The sequence below is a fragment of the Salmo trutta genome, chromosome 29, assembly GCF_901001165.1.
Source record: "Salmo trutta chromosome 29, fSalTru1.1, whole genome shotgun sequence".
In the NCBI taxonomy this organism is placed as follows: domain Eukaryota; kingdom Metazoa; phylum Chordata; class Actinopteri; order Salmoniformes; family Salmonidae; genus Salmo; species Salmo trutta.
The window spans coordinates 39,770,182-39,788,910 of NC_042985.1; the positions used below are offsets into that span (position 1 = coordinate 39,770,182).

The 18,729-nt window shown below is 41.2% G+C and overlaps 1 protein-coding gene across 1 annotated transcript in view; it reads left to right on the forward strand.

The window, feature by feature from the left end:
* The window catches only part of slc6a5 (solute carrier family 6 member 5), a 46,446-nt gene that overhangs the window by 14,554 nt on the left and 13,163 nt on the right, over positions 1 to 18,729 (forward strand). Inside the window, exons 10-14 of the mRNA XM_029722200.1 lie at positions 1,294 to 1,418; positions 1,719 to 1,831; positions 13,556 to 13,687; positions 14,719 to 14,818; positions 17,029 to 17,129. Of these exons, the coding sequence (XP_029578060.1) occupies positions 1,294 to 1,418; positions 1,719 to 1,831; positions 13,556 to 13,687; positions 14,719 to 14,818; positions 17,029 to 17,129 (571 nt within the window). The remainder of the gene's footprint in view (positions 1 to 1,293; positions 1,419 to 1,718; positions 1,832 to 13,555; positions 13,688 to 14,718; positions 14,819 to 17,028; positions 17,130 to 18,729) is intronic.

Consider the following 18,729-nt stretch of genomic DNA (forward strand, 5'->3'; position numbering starts at 1 on the left):
AAAACTTTCCCTTGGGAACTAAAAAAATGTAAGGTGGGAACTGGGAAGGAACTTGTGTTGGGAGAGAGTTGAGTTATTGACTAGACTGGTGGGGGTCGGGCATGCAGGCAACTCGGGCTGGCTGGTCGGTCTGGCTGGCTGAAATTTGATATAGAGGATTTCTTAATAAAGAGTTGTTAATTTCTCAGAACAAGAATAGACTGACGAGTTTCAGAAGAAAGGTCTTTGTTTCTGGCCATTTTGAGCCTGTAATCGAACCCACAAATGCTGATGCTCCAGATACTCAACTAGTCTAAAGAAGGCACGTTTTATTGCTGCTTTAATTAGAACAACATTGTCCAGCTGTGCTAACATAATTGCAAAAGGGTTTTCTAATGATCAATTAGCCTTTTAAAATGATAAACTTGGATTAGCTAACACAACGTGCCATTGGACCACAGGAGTGATGGTTGCTGATAATGGGCCTCTGTACGCCTATGTAGATATTCCATAAAAAATCTGCCGTTTCCAGTTAAACAACATTATGTATTTCTGATCAATTTGATATTATTTTATTGGACAAAAAATGTGCTTTTCGTTCAAAAATAAGGACATTTCTAAGTGACCCCAAACTTTTGAACGGTAGTGTACATTGATTTTCTTTTTAAATTAATCTATCCAGCAACAATTTTGTGACAGGTGAATTTACACCTCACAAAAACAGGGAAATAATGGCTGGAAAAGGGGGAATCCTGAGGTCGGCGGGGCATGCACGTTGCTAGCTGTTTGTTTATTTCCAACAGACGATTGTCATCATGAAAATCTGTCTGCTTCATGTTTTTTTTCTTGCCATGATACTTTGAGTGTTGTGATACTGAGTACCGTGACAATATCACAACATATAAACTAGAAGTAAAACTGCTACTAGCAGAGACTGGCACAGTATTCTCTCTCTCTTGGTATGAGGCCATAGTTTCCCACTAGAGGGAACTGTTGAACCACTCCACAAATGTTATGCATTTGGATAAGCCTGCACAGAAGATAATTCATTTATTTGTTCATACATTTATTCAATATCACACATGATGATGGTCGATAGATATGTAAAAGAAGACATTATTTTAACAAAACCAGGTACTAACTCCTGTAAAACACTTAGAACATCCTAGGGTTATGTTATTATAATGTTTTGACATTTTGACACATTATAACAATTACCAACATATAGAAAACGTTCTAAGTTCTCTAATACTGTAAGGGTTACAGCCCTGTAACATTTACATCCCTTTCTTGTCTCTCTTTTCTCTTGTTTAGGGACACCATCATAGTGTGCATAGTTAACAGTGCCACCAGTATATTCGCTGGGTTCGTCATCTTCTCCGTCATTGGATTCATGGCCCATGAACTGAAGGTGCCCATTGAGAAGGTGGCAGATGAAGGTAAATTACACATTCATATAGGGATCACGAAGCATCCAGACCTGGGTTCAAATGCTTGAAAAGTCAAAATACACAAAGTATTTGAAATGATTTGAAACCTAGGTCTGGTAGGATCAGATAGTGTATGACCATAGACAGATAGACAGATATCTACAGAGATAGAGAGTGGCTTGGCCAATTCTGAAGTGTAATAGTACTGTTTCGATATGCACACAACCCAAGTCAGAGTAGATAGTTGCTTTTGTTCAGTATTTATTGGCACTTTTGTCTCTGATTATCAATCTGAATTAACACTCTCAGGTCCAGGCATAGCGTTCGTGGTGTACCCAGAGGCTCTGACCAGACTCCCACTCTCTCCGTTCTGGGCCATCATCTTCTTCCTCATGCTGCTGACCCTCGGCCTGGATACCATGGTAACCAAGCCTCACTGTGTGTGTTTGTAGGGCCCTATAAAATCTGTTGTATTTTTTTTGTCTAATTCTGTTTATTTTCCCCCCCCCAGTTACATTTTCTCTGTTTTGTTTGTGAAGGTTTCAGTTTTTTCCCCTGTTTTGTCAGGTTTTCGCTCTCAAAATCATTCATAGACAAACAACAAAATTCAAAAAATTTTATCCACAAGAGTGCTTAAACCACATCAGGCAACCTTCTTTTTAGGGCTGGAATAACTCTGAGAAATGTTTATTTTAGGGTGTAGATACATGTGTGCAAAGCAAGAGCCTTGTTTGGTTAGCAGTGTTTCTGTAGCACACATGATTGCAGAGTTTGCTAAACAAATCACCACTGGATTGATACAAATAGGCATGATATCACTCTGCCAGGTAGGCATAGGCTACTTTGTAGTTCACATTTAATTGAGAAGGTTTTTGGGAAAGCCTTTCCATCTACCCAGAAGACGGTTATCATTATTAGCATCATCGCTAATGGCGACGCAAAGTGTTAGATAAACGCACACACAGACAGGGGCATTCCAGCGTTGCCTCTTCAGAAAGTTTAAGGGAAATACGAATCACTGATGCATTTTGTTCATGTCTTATGATAATCTTGGGTAAATGAAATAATTCTCGAATAACTTCAATACATTTAGTTGATTTCCTCCTAAGTTCAAATAGTTTTTTTTATATTGTTGAATTCCGTTTCAATGTCTGGAGTACGTGATCCCGTCCGCGTTCTCCACATCGTTGATTTTATAGGGCCTTGTGTGTGTTGTTGTGTTTGCCAGTCTTCTCCCAAGTTTGATTTCCACGCAGGCCACGAAGCAACATCAGGCCCTCTGGCACCAATATTATCAATTGAAACCAATAGAAGCCAAACTTATTTAGGTTGGGGCAAACAGAGCAAGGTAGAGGACTGCCTAGGTAGGGGATTCCATGTTTCATACATTTTGGTTATGGGTGGTGGAGGAGGTGACGTAACTGCTCTGTAGTGTGAAACTTGCTGTGAACTGCTGACAAACAATTTACATATGTGCTATATTTAAATGCCATATGAATCCAATCCATTATTATTTGTATATACAGTTGAAGTCGGAAGTTTACATACACTTAGGTTGGAGTCATTAAAACTCGTTTTTCAACCACTCCACAAATTTCTGTCTCCATTAGATAGGTTGATTATTCTGTCACATTGTATAATGATAGGAGGCAGGCTCAGGAATACAAATAGGGGGTTTAATTTCTCTACCCAAAATAAAGTACGTCATGAACATGATGGGGACGAAGCCCAAAACAAACACGTGTGTATATATATATATAACACAGGGCTGTAACCCAAACAAAGAGCGAGGTGTAAACCTCTAATAAATACACGGGACGAGACCCATAAAAACAAGTGCACACTAACACGGTAACACAAAAGCTGATACAACAGAGCACAGGACATGGAACAATAATCAACAAGGACAATGGGGAACAGGGGGCACATACAGTTGAAGTCGGAAGTTTACACACACTTAGGTTGGAGTCATTAAAACTCGTTTCTCAAGCACTCCACAAATTTCTTGTTAACAAACTATAGTTTTGGCAAGTCAGTTAGGACATCTACTTTGTGCATGACACAAATCATTTTTCCAACAATTGTTTACAGACAGATTATTTCACTGTATCACAATTCCAGTGGGTCAGAAGTTTACATACACTAAGTTGACTGTGCCTTTAAACAGGTTGGAAAATTTCAGAAAATGATGTCATGGCTTTAGAAGCTTCTGATAGACTAATTGACATAATTTGAGTCAATTGGAGGTGTACCTGTAGATGTATGTCAAGGCCTACCTTCAAACTCAGTGCCTCTTTGCTTGACATCATGGGAAAATCAAAGGAAATCAGCCAAGACCTCAGAATTTTTTTTAGACCTCCACAAGTCTGGTTCATCCTTGGGAGCAATTTCCAAATGGCTGAAGGTACTACGTTCATCTGTACAAACAATAGTACTCAAGTATAAACACCATGGGACCACGCAGCCGTCATACTGCTCAGGAAGGAGACGCGTTCTGTCTTCTAGAGATGAACGTACTTTGGTGCGAAAAGTGCAAATCAATCCCAGATCAACAGCAAAGGACATTGTGAAGATGCTGGAGGAAACAGGTACAAAAGTATATATATATATCCACAGTAAAACGAGTCCTATATCGACATAGCCTGAAAGGCCGCTCAGCAAGGAAGAAGCCACTGCTCCAAAACCGCCATAAAAAAGCCAGACTACAGTTTGCAACTGCACATGGGTACAAAGATCGTAGTTTTTGGAGAAATGTCCCCTGGTCTGATGAAACAAAAATATAACTGTTTGGCCATAATGACCATCATTATGTTTGGAGGAAAAAGGGGAAGGCTTGCAAGCGGAAGAACACCATCCCAACCGTGAAGCACGGGGGTGGCAGCATCATGTTATGGGGGTGCTTTGCTGTAAGAGGGACTGGTGCACTTCACAAAATAGATGGAATCATGAGGAAAGGAAAATTATGTGGATATATTGAAGCAACATCTCAAGACATCAGTCAGGAAGTTAAAGCTTGGTCGCAAATGGGTCTTCCAAATGGACAATGACCCCAAGCATACTTCCAAAGTTGTGGCAAAATGGCTTACGGACAACAAAGTCAAGGTATTGGAGTGGCCATCACAACGCCCTGACTTCAATCCCATGGAAAATGTGTGGGCAGAACTGAAAAAGCATGTGCGAGCAAGGAGGCCTACAATCCTGACTCAGTTACACCAGCTCTGCCAGGAGGAATGGACCAAAATTCACCCAACTTGTTGTGGGAAGCTTGTGGAAGGCTACCCGAAACCTTTGACCCAAGTTAAACAATTTAAAGGCAATACTACCAAATACTAATTGAGTGTATGTATTCGTCTGACCCACTGGGAATATGATGAAAGAAATAAAAGCTGAAATAAATCATTCTCTCTACTATTATTCTGACATTTCACATTCTTAAAATCAAGTGGTGATCCTAACTGACTGAAGACAGGGAATTTTTACTAGGATTAAATGTCAGGAATTGTGAAAAACTGAGTTTAAATGTATTTGGCTAAGGTGTATGTTAACTTCTGACTTCAACTATATGTAGCCCTATTTGACTGTTTTGAGAGAGAGCGAGAGAGGGAAAGAGAGAAGGCAGAGAGAAGAAAGATAGAAGAGGGAAATAGAGAGAGAACAATAGTACCAGTGGAGAGGGGAATACAGAGAGAGGATGAGTGGAGACGGAAGAAAAAGAGAGGGGAGCGGGAAAGGGGAGAGAGAGAAGAAAGATGCAAGAGGGGGAGCGGAGAGATGAATAGAGCAAGAAAGAGGTGGGGAAGAAGAAGAGAAGGAGATCCATTTCTGCCCTCATCAACAACTGCCTCTGCGGGGTGTGAACGCTCTATTTGGAGGGATCAGTGGCACATGTGGTTTCACTTTGTGTGTGATTGTGGTGATTTTTCTTTACACAGCACTCCTTTGCCACTGAAAAGCTCATAGGGGTTCATGGAAATAAGCTGTTTGGCCTCCGTGGAGCTGCAGAGGAGTATTTGTATTTATTGTGGATTCCCATTAGCTGCTGCCAAGGCAGCAGCTACTCTTCCTGGGGTCCAGCAAAATTAAGGCAGTTATACATTTTTAATAACATTACAATGCATTCACAACAGATTTCACAACATATTAAGTGTGTGCCCTCAGGCCCCTACTCTACTACCACATATCTACAACACAAAATCCATGTGTACGTGTGTGTATAGGGCGTATGTTTATTGTGTGTGTGTATGCATGTGTCCCCGCTGTTCCATAAGGTGTATTTTGATCTGTTTTTTAAATCTAATTTTACTGCTTGCATGAGTTACTTGATGTGGAATACAGTTCCATGTAGTCATGGCTCTATGTAGTACTGTGCGCCTCCCATAGTCTGTTCTGGACTTGGGGACTGTGAAGAGACCTCTGGTGGCATGTCTTGTGGGGTATGCATGGTTGTCCGAGCTGTGTGCCAGTAGTTCAAACAGACAGTTTGGTGCATTCCCAAATACAAGTAGTGATGTAGTCAATCTCTCCTTCACTTTGAGCCAAGAGTGATTGAAATACATATTATTAATGTTAGCTCTCTGTGTACATCCAAGGGCCAGCTGTGCTGCCCTGTTCTGAGCCAATTGCAATTTTCCTAAGTCCCTCTTTGTGGTACCTGACCACACGACTGAACAGTAGTCCAAGTGTGACAAAGCTAAGGCCTGTAGGACCTGCCTTGTTGATAGTGCTGTTAAGAATGCAGAGTAGAGCTTTATTATGGACAGACTTCTCCCCATCTTAGCTACTGTTGTATCAATATGTTTTGACCATGACAGTTTACAATCCAGGGTTACTCAAAGCAGTTTAGTCTCCTCAACTTGCTCTATTACCACATTATTCATTACAAGATTTAGTTGAGGTTTAGGGTTTAGTGAATGATTAGTCCTAAATACAAGGCTTTTAGTTTTTCAAATATTTAGGACTAACTTATTCCTTGCCACCCATTCTGAAACTAACTGCAGCTGTTTGTTAAGTGTTGCTGTCATTTCAGTCGCTGTGGTAGTTGACGTGTATAGTGTTGAGTCATCCGCATACATAGACACTGGCTTTACTCAAAGCCAGTGGCATGTCGTTAGTAAAGATTGAAAAACTAAGGGGCCTGATTCTACCTGGATTTTGTTTGAGGCTTCCATTAAAGAACACCCTCTGTGTTCCGTTAGACCGGTAACTATTTATCCATAATATAGCATGGGGTGTAAAGCCATATCACATATGTTTTTCCAGCAGCAGACTATGATCGATAATGTCAAATCCACAATGAAGTCTAACAAAACAGCACGCCTAATCATTCTTGAAAGACAACAATAATTTTCACCTCTTCCACACTTACTTTATGGAATTGAAAATAAAAATTCTTGTCTTTCATAATTTGGTCAGATATACTTGGATGTGTAGTGTCAGCATTTGTTGCTGGCATATCATGCCTAAATTTGCTAATCTTGCCAATGAAAAAAATCATTAAAGTAGTTGGCAATATCAGTGAGTGTTGTGAGGAATGAGCCATCTGATTCAATGAATGATGGGGCGGAGTTTGCCTTTTGGCCCAAAATCTCATTTAAGGTGTTCCAAATCCTTTTTACTATCATTCTTTGTCATTTATCTTTGTTTCATAGTGTAGTTTCTTCTTCTTTTTATTCAGTTTAGTCACAATTTCTCAATTTGCAGTACATTTGCCAATCAGTTGTTCATCCAGACCTATTTGCCATTTCTTTTGCCTTAGCCCTCTCAACCATAATTTGTTTTAATTCCTCATCAATCCACAGGGATTTAACAGTTTTTACAGTCATTTTCTTAATGGGTGCATGCTTATTAGTAACTGTGATAAGCAATTTCATAAATGTGTCAAGTGCAGCGTCTGGTTGTTCCTCATTGGGCAGCAGGTAGGAGCGTTGGGCCAGTAACCGAAAGCTGACAAGGTACAAATCTGTCGTTCTGCCCCTGAGCAAGTCAGTTAACCCACTGTTCCCCGGGCACCGATGACGTGGATGTCGATGTTAACCTCTCTGATTCAGAGGTATTGGGTTAAATGAATGCATTCCGTTGTACAACTGACTAGGTATCCCTCTTTCTCTTTCGTTTCCCATTACACATCTTGGACCAACAAATATTCTTTACAACAACATTGGAATCGCTCCAAAACTTCTTGTATGACCTCTTATACACTATATTAGGACCAGCCTTTGGAACTTTGGTTTTCCTGCTTTCAAACAAATTTCTGCAGCATTAGTAAAGATGTGATCAATACATGTTGATGATTTCATACCTGTGCTGTTTGTAACTACCCTGGTAGGTTGATTGACAAGGTTGCAGGTTACAGTTTGAAGTTTTCTCTGGAGTGGGCAGCCTGATGAAAGCCAGTCATTTTTGAAATCACCCAGAAAATATACCTCTCTATTGATATCACATACATTATCAAGCATTTCACACATGTTATCCAGATATTGACTGTTAGCACTTGGTGGTCTATAGCAGCTTCCCACCAGAATGGGCTTTAGGTGAGGCAGATGAACCTGTAGCCATATTATTTCAACAGTTTTTAACATGAGATCCTCTCTAAGCTTTACAGGAATGTGGTTCTGAATATAAACAGCCACACCTCCACCTTTTAGTTATTTCTGTATTTGCTGTATCTTATAACCATGTATTGCTACCACTGTATCAAAGGTATTATCTAAGTGAGTTTCAGAGATTGTCAGAATATGAATGTCATCTGTCACTAGCAAATTATTGATTTCATGATCCTTGTTTCTTAATCTACATATGTTAACGTGGGCTATTTTTAACACTTTTCTGGGATGCTTGATTGTTTTTCTTGCTTTACTGGGAAGCTTAGCAGAGGTAGACATGCTCAGGTTATTTATGTAAGTGCAGGGTGAGCTGCACACAGTGGACTTCCTGCTAGGGCACACCACCTCAGTGCTAACAGTATAACTCTGGTTCATAGGCATTTGATTACTGCGTACAATAGCTGTAGGGTCAGCAGAGGCATTCAGGGCAGTAAGAGGGACATACATTTGGTTACTTACATTGTCTTCCAACGCCCCTGGGATAATGTACATTTGCTGAAGCATAATGACAACTCAGTGACACAATGGTAGGGATTAAATGAGTTGGGCTTGGGTCATTTTTAAGTCATCGTCTCAACACAGCCTTACAATGCTGTGAGTGGATCCATGAACCCAAATTATTTGGGTGGATCCCATCCTCATAATACAAGCTTTGTTTCTAGAAGGTATCAAAATTGTCAATAGATATTACACCCACAGAGCTGCAATAGTCTCTTAGACAGTTATGGAGGGCTAAAAGTCTGCTGAACTGTTCAATGCAGCGATTTAGGGAGGGCAGAGGGCCAGATATTATGGGGCGTTTGTTGGTTTCAAGTAGTAACCCGATCAATTCTTTAAAAATCATCTTCAGCTGTTCTGGAGTGTTGTCAGATTGGCCGTTTGTAAATTCAGAGCGTTTTGCTCTCGGAGAATTCAGAGTGCACACTGGATGATCTGGCCGAAAAGTAGGGTTGATCCGAGCATTCTGACTTAACAACAGCAGTTACCCAAGCTAACTGGCTAACGTTGGCTAGCTTGCTAGCTACTTCCAGACACATGAGAGAGCAGCTCACTCTGACCATTTTACTCACCCTAGCAGAGCTGGTTAGGCTGTTTTTATGTTATCCAGAGCGTTGCAACTGTGCTGCTGGCAACAATTTAATTTAAAAAAAATTGCCAACTTTTACTGACACCGGCCATATTCAATGGGTGTTGAGCGTTCATAAATTCGTCAGTTATTCTGCGCTCTGCAACACTCAGACGAGAGTTCTCTGAAGTCAGAGTAGATAGCCAGAGTGAATTTACAAGTTGTCATAGTCACATCATAAACATTCTATTGAAATTGTTACTTTCATAGTGAAGTCTATTGTTTAGACATGCAGCTAGCTAGCTAAACAATGAACCATAATCCCAACTCATAATGTTACTACTCTGCATGAATCTGGCTCTGAGATACGAATAATATTACTACACAGCTCATACACATAACTTTAGCTAGCTAGCTAACAGTACACTTGAACTTGAAATGAAAACGACTTTCTGACAAAATTAGAAAAGTGTATTATCTGAAAATGTAGCTAGCTAGACTCTCTTACCCGTATACATGGATGGATGTTTCTCCCTCTCTGTCACAGATGCCATGGTTGCCCTTAGTTTGAAGATGTAATCCGGAGCCTTCTGTGTGTGTTCTCTTTGACTGTGTCTGTATATTTGCAATAAAACGGCAGAATTTTCTCTTTAGCCATCATACTGTAATTCCACTGATTTCAAAACTCGGTCCTCCAGAAAGTGGAGAGCAACACTTATGCAGTTCTACTATGTGATATCTTTAAAAAAAGCTGCGTTAGAAAGGATTATCTACACATACTGACCAGCTTATATTATAGAAAGAAGCGCGCTACATGGCAGACCAATCCAAACTCATCTCTTGGCATGTCCAGCCCACTCATTATCTCAGCCAATCATGGCTAGCGGGAAGGTTGCTGACTTTTTCCATGGCTAAACCAACTAGGCTCGTAATTGAACAATTTTATTCATATTTACAGATGGCACACAAGTTTGTTATTAAGGCACATGAAAGTTCACATGTTCCAGAAGGCATTTCTTCCCAAAAATGCATTTTGATTAAAATAAAAAAAGTTTACGATCAAAAGGCATTCCTGTAAAGTAGTGACATGCGACATACACCTAGTTTCCTGAAACGAGTCACAATGATGTGATACCAATAGTATCTTTCAAAACTTACCCGAATCAAAAACCGTGGCTTGATAGCAGCCTTGTAGGAAAACTGAAAGAGAGAGGTGCTGCTTATGAATAGGGCAAGGTGACCGGGGACAATAATTTGGTTAGACAGTACAAATATGAAAAACAAGTATAGAGACAAAGTGTAGGAGCAATTCAGCGGGTCGGACACAAGGCGTATGTGGCAAAGGCTCCTTACGATCATGGATTACAAAAAGAAAGCCAGCCACATCACGGTCACCGACGCCACCCTACAAGCCAAGCTAAACATATTTTTCTCAAGCTTCAAGCACAATGGGCCGCCCCCAGTTGGTGAAGGTAGGCATCATTACCTCCTCGATACTGATCCTCAACCCGGGGGCCCCACAAGGGTGCTTCCTCTGTCCCCTCCTGCATTCTCTGTATACCCATGACTGTGTGGCCTCACACAGTTCCAACTCCATCATCATGTTCACTGAAGACACGACTGTAGTAGGCCTGATCACCAATAACGAGACAACCTACAGGGAGGAGGTAAACAACCTCTCCCTCAATGTTAGCAAAACAAAGGGGCGCATTGTGGACTTACGAGGAAGCAGGCTGGACACGCCCCCATCCTCATCAATGGGGCCGCCGTGGAGACGGTAAATAACGTCAAATTCCTTGGCGTACACATCTCAGACACACCATAGTGAAGAAGACACAACAAGAAATTCAGCCTGTCCCCGAGGGCCATCACAGTGTTCTAGTGTTCTACAGGAGCACCATCTGTAGAACACCATTTTGCAACTGCACATGGGGACAAAGATAGTACTTTTTGGAGAAATGTCCTCTGGTCTGATGAAACAAAAATAGAACTGTTTGGCAATAATGACCATCATTATGTTTGGAGGAAAAAGGCGGAGGCTTGCAAGCTGAAGAACACCATCCCAACCGTGAAGCATGGAGGTGGCATTATCATGTTGTGGGGGTGCTTTGCTGCAGGAGGGACTGGTGCACTTCACAAAATAGATGGCATCATGAGGCAGGAAAATTATGTGGATATATTGAAGCAACAACTTAAGACATCAGTCAGGAAGTTAAAGCTTGGTCGCAAGTAAGTCTTCCAAATGGACAATGACCCCAAGCATACTTCCAAAGTTGTGACAAAATGGCTTAAGGACAACAAAGTCAAGGTATTGGAATGGCTATCACAACGCCCTGACCACAATCCTGTCGAACATTTGTGGGCAGAACTGAAAAAGCGTGTGCGAGCAAGGAGGCCTACAAACTGACTCAGTTACACCAGCTCTGTCAGGAGGAATGGGCCAAAATTCACCCAACTTATTGTGGGAAGCTTTTGGAAGGCTACCTGTAACATTTGACCCAAGTTAAACAATTTAAAGGCAATGCTACCAAATACTAATTGAGTGTATGTATACTTCTGCCCCACTGGGAATGTGATGAAAGAAATAAAAGCATTCTTAAAATAAAATGGTGATCCTAACTGACCTAAAACATGGCATTTTTACTAGGATTAAATGTCAGGAATTGTGATAAACTGAGTTTAAATGTATTTGGCTAAGCTGTATGTAAACTTCTGACTTCAACTGTATATAGTGCTATTTCTATTGTTTTTATTACCATTTTTATTATTTTATTTCACTAGTCCTGCATGTTGGAGCTCGAAGCCTAAGATTTTCACTGTGCTCTGCAATCACACCTGCAACCGCTATACATGTGACTATTAAACAATCTGAATTGTTTTCATGATGTTGTCAGCCAACCCATCTATGTTGCTAAAACTGATGCTAAATAATTGTATTGTAATTTCACACACACACAAAACAAATTAACTTACTCCTGCAAATACCACAACCATCTGTGTTTGCTGAGCTGCATCTCTCCCCCTGTTTCTGAAGAAGAAATTCTGTATGTCCATCTTCTATAAATTGGAGAAAAAAAGTTACTCAGCTATCCAGCTTTGTTTTTTCAACAGATAGCTACAGTAGCTAATTGAGCTGACGTTGTCGTTACCAAAAGTAGCTAACGTCATGTTAGCTAGCTAGCTTTATTAGCATTATTTGGCATATTTGGACGGTAATTGCTTAGACAGTAATTGTTAGTTAGTGATACTTGTCAGGTGGTGAACAGAGCTCCAGCTGTTGGATTCAGTGTCCAGATAGCTACTGTACTGTAATCAATTACTGTCAAAACCCTGCTCATAAAATGTGCTAGGTAGCTAATGTTAGCAGCACTGCTAGCTAGACTGGGTAGTCCCAAACATTAGTTAGTTAGCTTGACGTTATCTGTCAGTGCAGCTTTTGAGTTAACATGTTGAAATTTAAGTTACTCGAATCTGGCTTACTGTGAGGTCAATAACTCTGAATAGCATCGTCTTGGGCTAACAAAATGTGCTATAGTAGTAGCAAGCTATCAAAGTTTACCTCCGGTTCCCCTTCTCATATTTGCGCTCCCTCAGAGAATGAACAGTCGCCCAAGCGCGCCGAAATATAATTTCTTTGGACGAATCAAAAATTACTTTGGAAAACCACTTTACTCCGCCTCCTAAAGTGCCACTGTACACATAGTTGCTGGTTTTAGCAGCACTAAAAAGGCAGAGCAGGCCAGGCCAGGGCTCATGATTGGAGTATTCATTGCGGTGTGTAATGCAGTGTCGCCTAGTTTGTTTTACACCATCCCAGCAGGGCAAAAGACTCGGGGCTGATACAAAATCGTTCTTGGCTCTAGTGACGTCAATGGTGTGTGTGTGTACGTGCGTGTGTGTCAGCGCTTGGCGGTAAGTGGTTGGGGATACTGTATTGATGAGAATTTTGGGGGGGGGTGCTCATGAGGATGTAGAGAAGCGGTGAAGTGGCAGATAGCTCAGTCCCACTGGGCTCCACTCTCTGTCTCTCTTTGCTCGATCTGTGTATTCATCCTTTCTTTTCTCTGCACTTGTCCTCTGGCCTCTTGGTCCCTATTGTCATTTTCTTCTGCTCCACTCTTGTCTCATTGGTGTCTCTTTTAAACAGCTGTTATTTCTCAATCTCTGCTATCTTTCTCCTCTCTCGGCTCCCTTTGTCCATAGATACTGTATCTGTTGTGTGATTGTAATGACTCTCTCTCCCTCACTGTCATTGACTTCCACTGTTGTCTCGCCTCTCTTCCTTGACTTTCCTCTCTTATCGGCCCTCTCTCACATTTCTCTTTTCCCCTATCTCTCCTCTGCCCTCTCCCTTTTTTCTTTCCTCTCCTGTCCTCCCTATTGCTGCTGTCTCCCCTCTTTTCTCTTATCTCTCCTCTGTTCCCTCTTTCCTCTCTCCCTCCTGTCCTCTCTTGCCTCGCTCTTCTCCTTTGTCACAGTTTGCCACCATTGAGACCATAGTGACGTCGGTGTCAGATGAGTTCCCCCAGTACCTGAGAAAGAACAAGCCTCTGTTCACACTCATCTGTTGTGCCTGTTTCTTCTTCCTGGGATTCCCTATGGTCACAGAGGTACAGAGCACCACGCACACAAACAAACACACACACACACACACACACACACAGACATGCGGGAATTACACACACATGCACATACATGCTCGCACGCACACAAACGAGCATGCACGTATGCGGGCACCCGCACGCATAAAACAAAGATGTATTGATCGCGTATGTCTTCACACCCCAGAGTTAATACTTGGTGGAGGCACCTTTGGCAACACGTTTGAATATTGCTGTCCATCAATGATTCCCAACCAAATGTATTGACTTTGAGCAATTCTGAGATTTTTTTATTTTTATATATATGTTGCCCTAAGAGTTGGTGCAATCTTATTCAAAATTATTCACAGTTGTTATTGCTGCCAAAGCTGATACCACCAAGGGGGTGTGAAGACATACTCAATCAAGACATGTTTTTATTTTATTTTTATTAATTGTGAAGATTGTCTATAATTGTGAGAATTATAGAAAATGTGGAGCAGGTTGTGTAGCTAAATAAGCTGTAAAAACATCTGATTTAATTTTAGGGCAGTAGAAGGTGAAAACGGCAAGGGGTTTGTAGACTTTCACAAGGCACTGTATGTGCAGCCACACACACACACACACATTGTACTTTTTAAAGAATTTTATTTATTTAACCTTCATTTAACTAGGCAAGAACAAATTCTTATTTACAATGTGGCCTACCAAAAGGCCTCCTGCGTGGACGGGGCTGGGATTAAAAATTAAAATATAGGACAATACACACATCACAACAAGAGTTTACTGATGATGCGTCCCAAATAGCACCCTATTCCCTATGTAGTGCACTACTTTTTACCTGGTAAAAATGTAGGGAATAGGGTGCCATTTCGTAGGGAATAGGGTGGCATTTCAGATGTAAGCCAGTGATGACACTGGCTATGCATCACTGGTTTACATTTTGTGTGTGTGTGTGTGTGTGTGTGTGTGTGTGTGTGTGTGTGTGTGTGTGTGTGTGTGTGTGTGTGTGTCTGTGTGTCTGTGTGTGTACGATTTTTGCGTCCGTGTGTGTTTAACAGAATGGGATGTACATGCTCCAGTTGGTGGACACATACGCTGCCTCTTACTCTCTGGTAATCATTGCCATCTGTGAACTGATCGGAATCTCCTACTTCTATGGTGAGTAGTAGAATAAAAGTTTTTTATTTACCTAAATATGCTTCTGATAGCTTACCCTCCCTAAATCCTAACTGTGGTCCTGTGTGGCTCAGTCGGTATAGCATGGTGCTTGCAACGCCAAGTGCTGTGGGTTTGATTCCTGCTGGGGCCACCCATACGAAAAATAGATGCACTCATGACTAAGTCGCTTTGGATAAAAGCATCTGCTAAATGGCATATACAATTATTAATATTATTAGAAACATTACGAAAAAGAATGCAAAACTGCATTCAGATCATTGTCTCGGGGGGCAAATTCATCCTACTCTTATCTCACTTTATCAACGTCAGAATCAGAAAAGCCTCATAGCCGTTCAACATTGTCTTGGCTAAACAACAAACACAGAAAGCACAAGTACAGTATGAAACAGGACTTCTAGTGTGTGGTGCTTAGGTTGTTAAACCATGGTGGCTGTTTTCATGTATTTACCTGCAAATGAACACATCTCTATTCTCACAGACCTGTTACCTGTTTTTTGGTTACATGGTCTATGAAAAAACAGGATAATGAGTAGGTCTTGATCTGGGTTTTTTTGTGTTGAAAATGTACAGTGTTTTTATCAACAATCCATTTCACATATAAAAGAAGACTTTAAAAAAAGACAGGTTTTGTCTGTGTAAATGGGCTATAAGAGGCTCAAGACCAGGTACCTAGGTTGCCCTTAAGCACAGATCTAGGTTCAGCTTAATCCTTAAATCCTCGTCCTAACTGTTATGATTAAAAACACCAAACAGACCTTAGATCAGTGTTTGGGGAAACTTTATCCCTCTCCGACAGGGGTCTTGAGCACTTCTCATTCTGACCACTAGATGTCTGTGTTACCATTCTAATGGACCAATGCGTCTCTCCTCAATTGGTAAACTGATTTACCACCCCAAAATATCCCTGTACAACATCTATTTATCTATTTGCGCCTCTACCGGATGGAAACTACAAGTGTAATGGCTGCGCTCAATGCAATGGCACTTACAAATGTAGATCCTTCAAACTCCCCCAAACAGGGAAACAGATCCCAATCAAAGGTGTTATCACATGCTCCTCTAAGGCAGTCATTTATTTTATAACTTGTCCCTGTGGTAAAAATTATGTGGGTGAAGCAAAGCGCGAATTAAAAGTACGAATCTCGGAGCATCGTAGCACCATTAGGTGCAAAAACACGACTTACCTAGTTGCGGCCCACTTTTTGGAAGCGAACTACTCGATTTCGTCACTACATTATATCGGCATCGAACATGTCACCCTCCCTAGGAGAGGGGGTGACCTCAACAATTTATTGTTAAAATGAGAGGCTTTAATTTAAAGACCCTTTCTCCCTTCAGTCTCAACGTAGACTTTGATCTGAAGCCATTTTTGTGATTATTGTGATTTTGTTTGTAGGCCTATGTAGCCAAATTGTATCTATTATTGCATGCTATCCGTTCATGTTTTTGTATGTTCTTCTCATATCTGAGAATTAACAGGCCACACCCGGCCATGATTACAGACACCTGTGTGTGTAAATTGACACTTTATAAACTAGTGACCTGCAGTGTTTGTCATTATACCCTGATGAAGACAGCATGTCTGTCGAAACGTTGGTTATTAGGTTATTCAATTATTGCATCTGAGCTCCTAGTGTGTGTCTCTCCTTTTCTTTTTCAAGTGTTCTACTCCGCTAGCCAGCAGCTTGCCTAAACAGGCGTTTCTTTCGCTACCAGGTCTGAAGTAGACCTGTGAGTATATGGAACATACTGTACTCCAAATCGTCACAGCAGTCAGCAGAGGTGGTTCCAGTGAAATTATTGTGTGACTTGTGACTCATCTCTTGCTAAATTTGTTGGTCAATACACTGACAACAATTGTGACAATTGTCAAGCCACATTGTTTTGAAGGATAATAAATGTCCTGGGTTCTCCCTGGGAATGGATGTGCCTTGTAGGGGGCCAGTGTGGAGCTCTCTTGTCTGGAGCTCTGGGTGAATCTGGTTCACTCTCTGTGTGCGTCCCAAATGGTACCCTATTCCCTACGTAGTGCATTACTTTTGACCAGAGGCGTATACAGATAGGGAATAGGGTGCCATTTTGGATGGAGGATTTGTGTGTCAGAGTGTCTCTACTCCCCTCACCTGAGCAGTCGATTTGACTGACTCTCCCTCTTTTCACTCCTCCTGTCTTTATTCCCCTCTTCCTAGGCCTGCAGAGGTTCTGCGAGGACATTGAAATGATGATTGGCTTCCAACCAAACCGCTTCTGGAGAATCTGCTGGGCCTTTGTGACTCCTACCATTCTGACTGTACGTGTGTGTGTCCGAATTATATAGAATGGGGTTTAGATATTCACTCACTCACTCACTCACTCACTCACTCACTCACTCACTCACATATACAGAGACACAGATGCATGCCCACACACACACACAAACACACACACATAATTTCATTGCAGCCTTTTCAAATTTAGGGGCCAACATCGATTTGCAGCAGCGAGTGTTTACCAAGAAAGGGAAGAAAGCAAAATAGTTTTCCCCGACTGAAACGGAAATAGTTTTCCTCACTTTTCACCGTTATAACACAGGTTGTTTGTGCTATTCGAAATGCAGCACTCATATAGCCTACATTAATGTTGTCATAACTGTGACATAACAGATGCAATGGAGGCTGGTGACTTGAAAAGTTGAGGAGGAAGGGAGATGACAAAGCGTGTTTAAAAAATTGTTAAAGACAAATGATTTTAACCTAAAACGTTTAATAAAAACATTTACAGTAAAATATTATGGGGAATGGAAATGAGGGCTACTTACACAGTGTTGGGAAGGGATCACAGCAGTGATTGAATGCGGGTATGAGGCATGAGTTGAGATGTTCAGAGGCTTGACTTCAGAGGTTGAAGTGTTCAGAGGCTTCATTACAGGACAGGCTGATCATGTATGCATGTTGGAGAAGAGCTCAACTCTTCCACTGAGGGCAGGACAGGATTTGACAGGGAAGACATAAAACAACAACACAACACATTTAAGCAAGCAGTTAAATCGTCGATGTACAGTATATGTGTAATAATGCGATTGTGCTAGTTGCTGGTCTACTATGATATTTATCCAAACATGAGGTCTACTTACACAGTGTTGGGATGGGATCACAGCAGAGATTGAATGAGGCCCCAAAAAAAACTGGGGCCCGGAGTTTTTCCTTATCTGGTGACCTAATCAGGTAAAACTCCTGACCCTATAGGGTAAGACAGTGATGTATCACTGTTAAGATTTTATATGGGTTATGATGGGTCCAGTTTCTCTAATCAGATCATAGTTTTAAAAAATCATGGAAAAACTCCTGGCCCCGGGGAGGATTAAAACCCTGTCAAACTGCAGGAACCTTGTACTTGTTCATATTAATTATTTTTAGACTAGACTAAACGATGGGGTTTCCTCTACAAAGAGACAGCAACTGATGGACAATAGAACTCACAGGGCTGAGCTTGCTTTATGCTTGTTTGCATCATGTACAGTGAGGGAAAAAAGTATTTGATCCCCTGCTGATTTTGTACGTTTGCCCACTGACAAAGAAATGATCAGTCTATAATTTTAATGGTCGGTTTATTTGAACAGTGAGAGACAGAATAACAACAAAAAAATCCAGAAAAACGCATGTCAAAAATGTTATAAATTGATTTTCCGAGTCTGTAATACCAACATGTTTTAAGCAGACCACCATAGTCCCTGTGCCCAAGAACACTAAGGCAACCTTCCTAAATGACTATCGACCCATAGCACTCACGTCTGTAGCCATGAAGTGCTTTGAAAGGCTGGTCATGGCTCACATCAACACCATTATCCCAGAAACCCTAGACCCACTTCAATTTGCATACCACGCTAACAGATCCACAGATGATGCAATCTC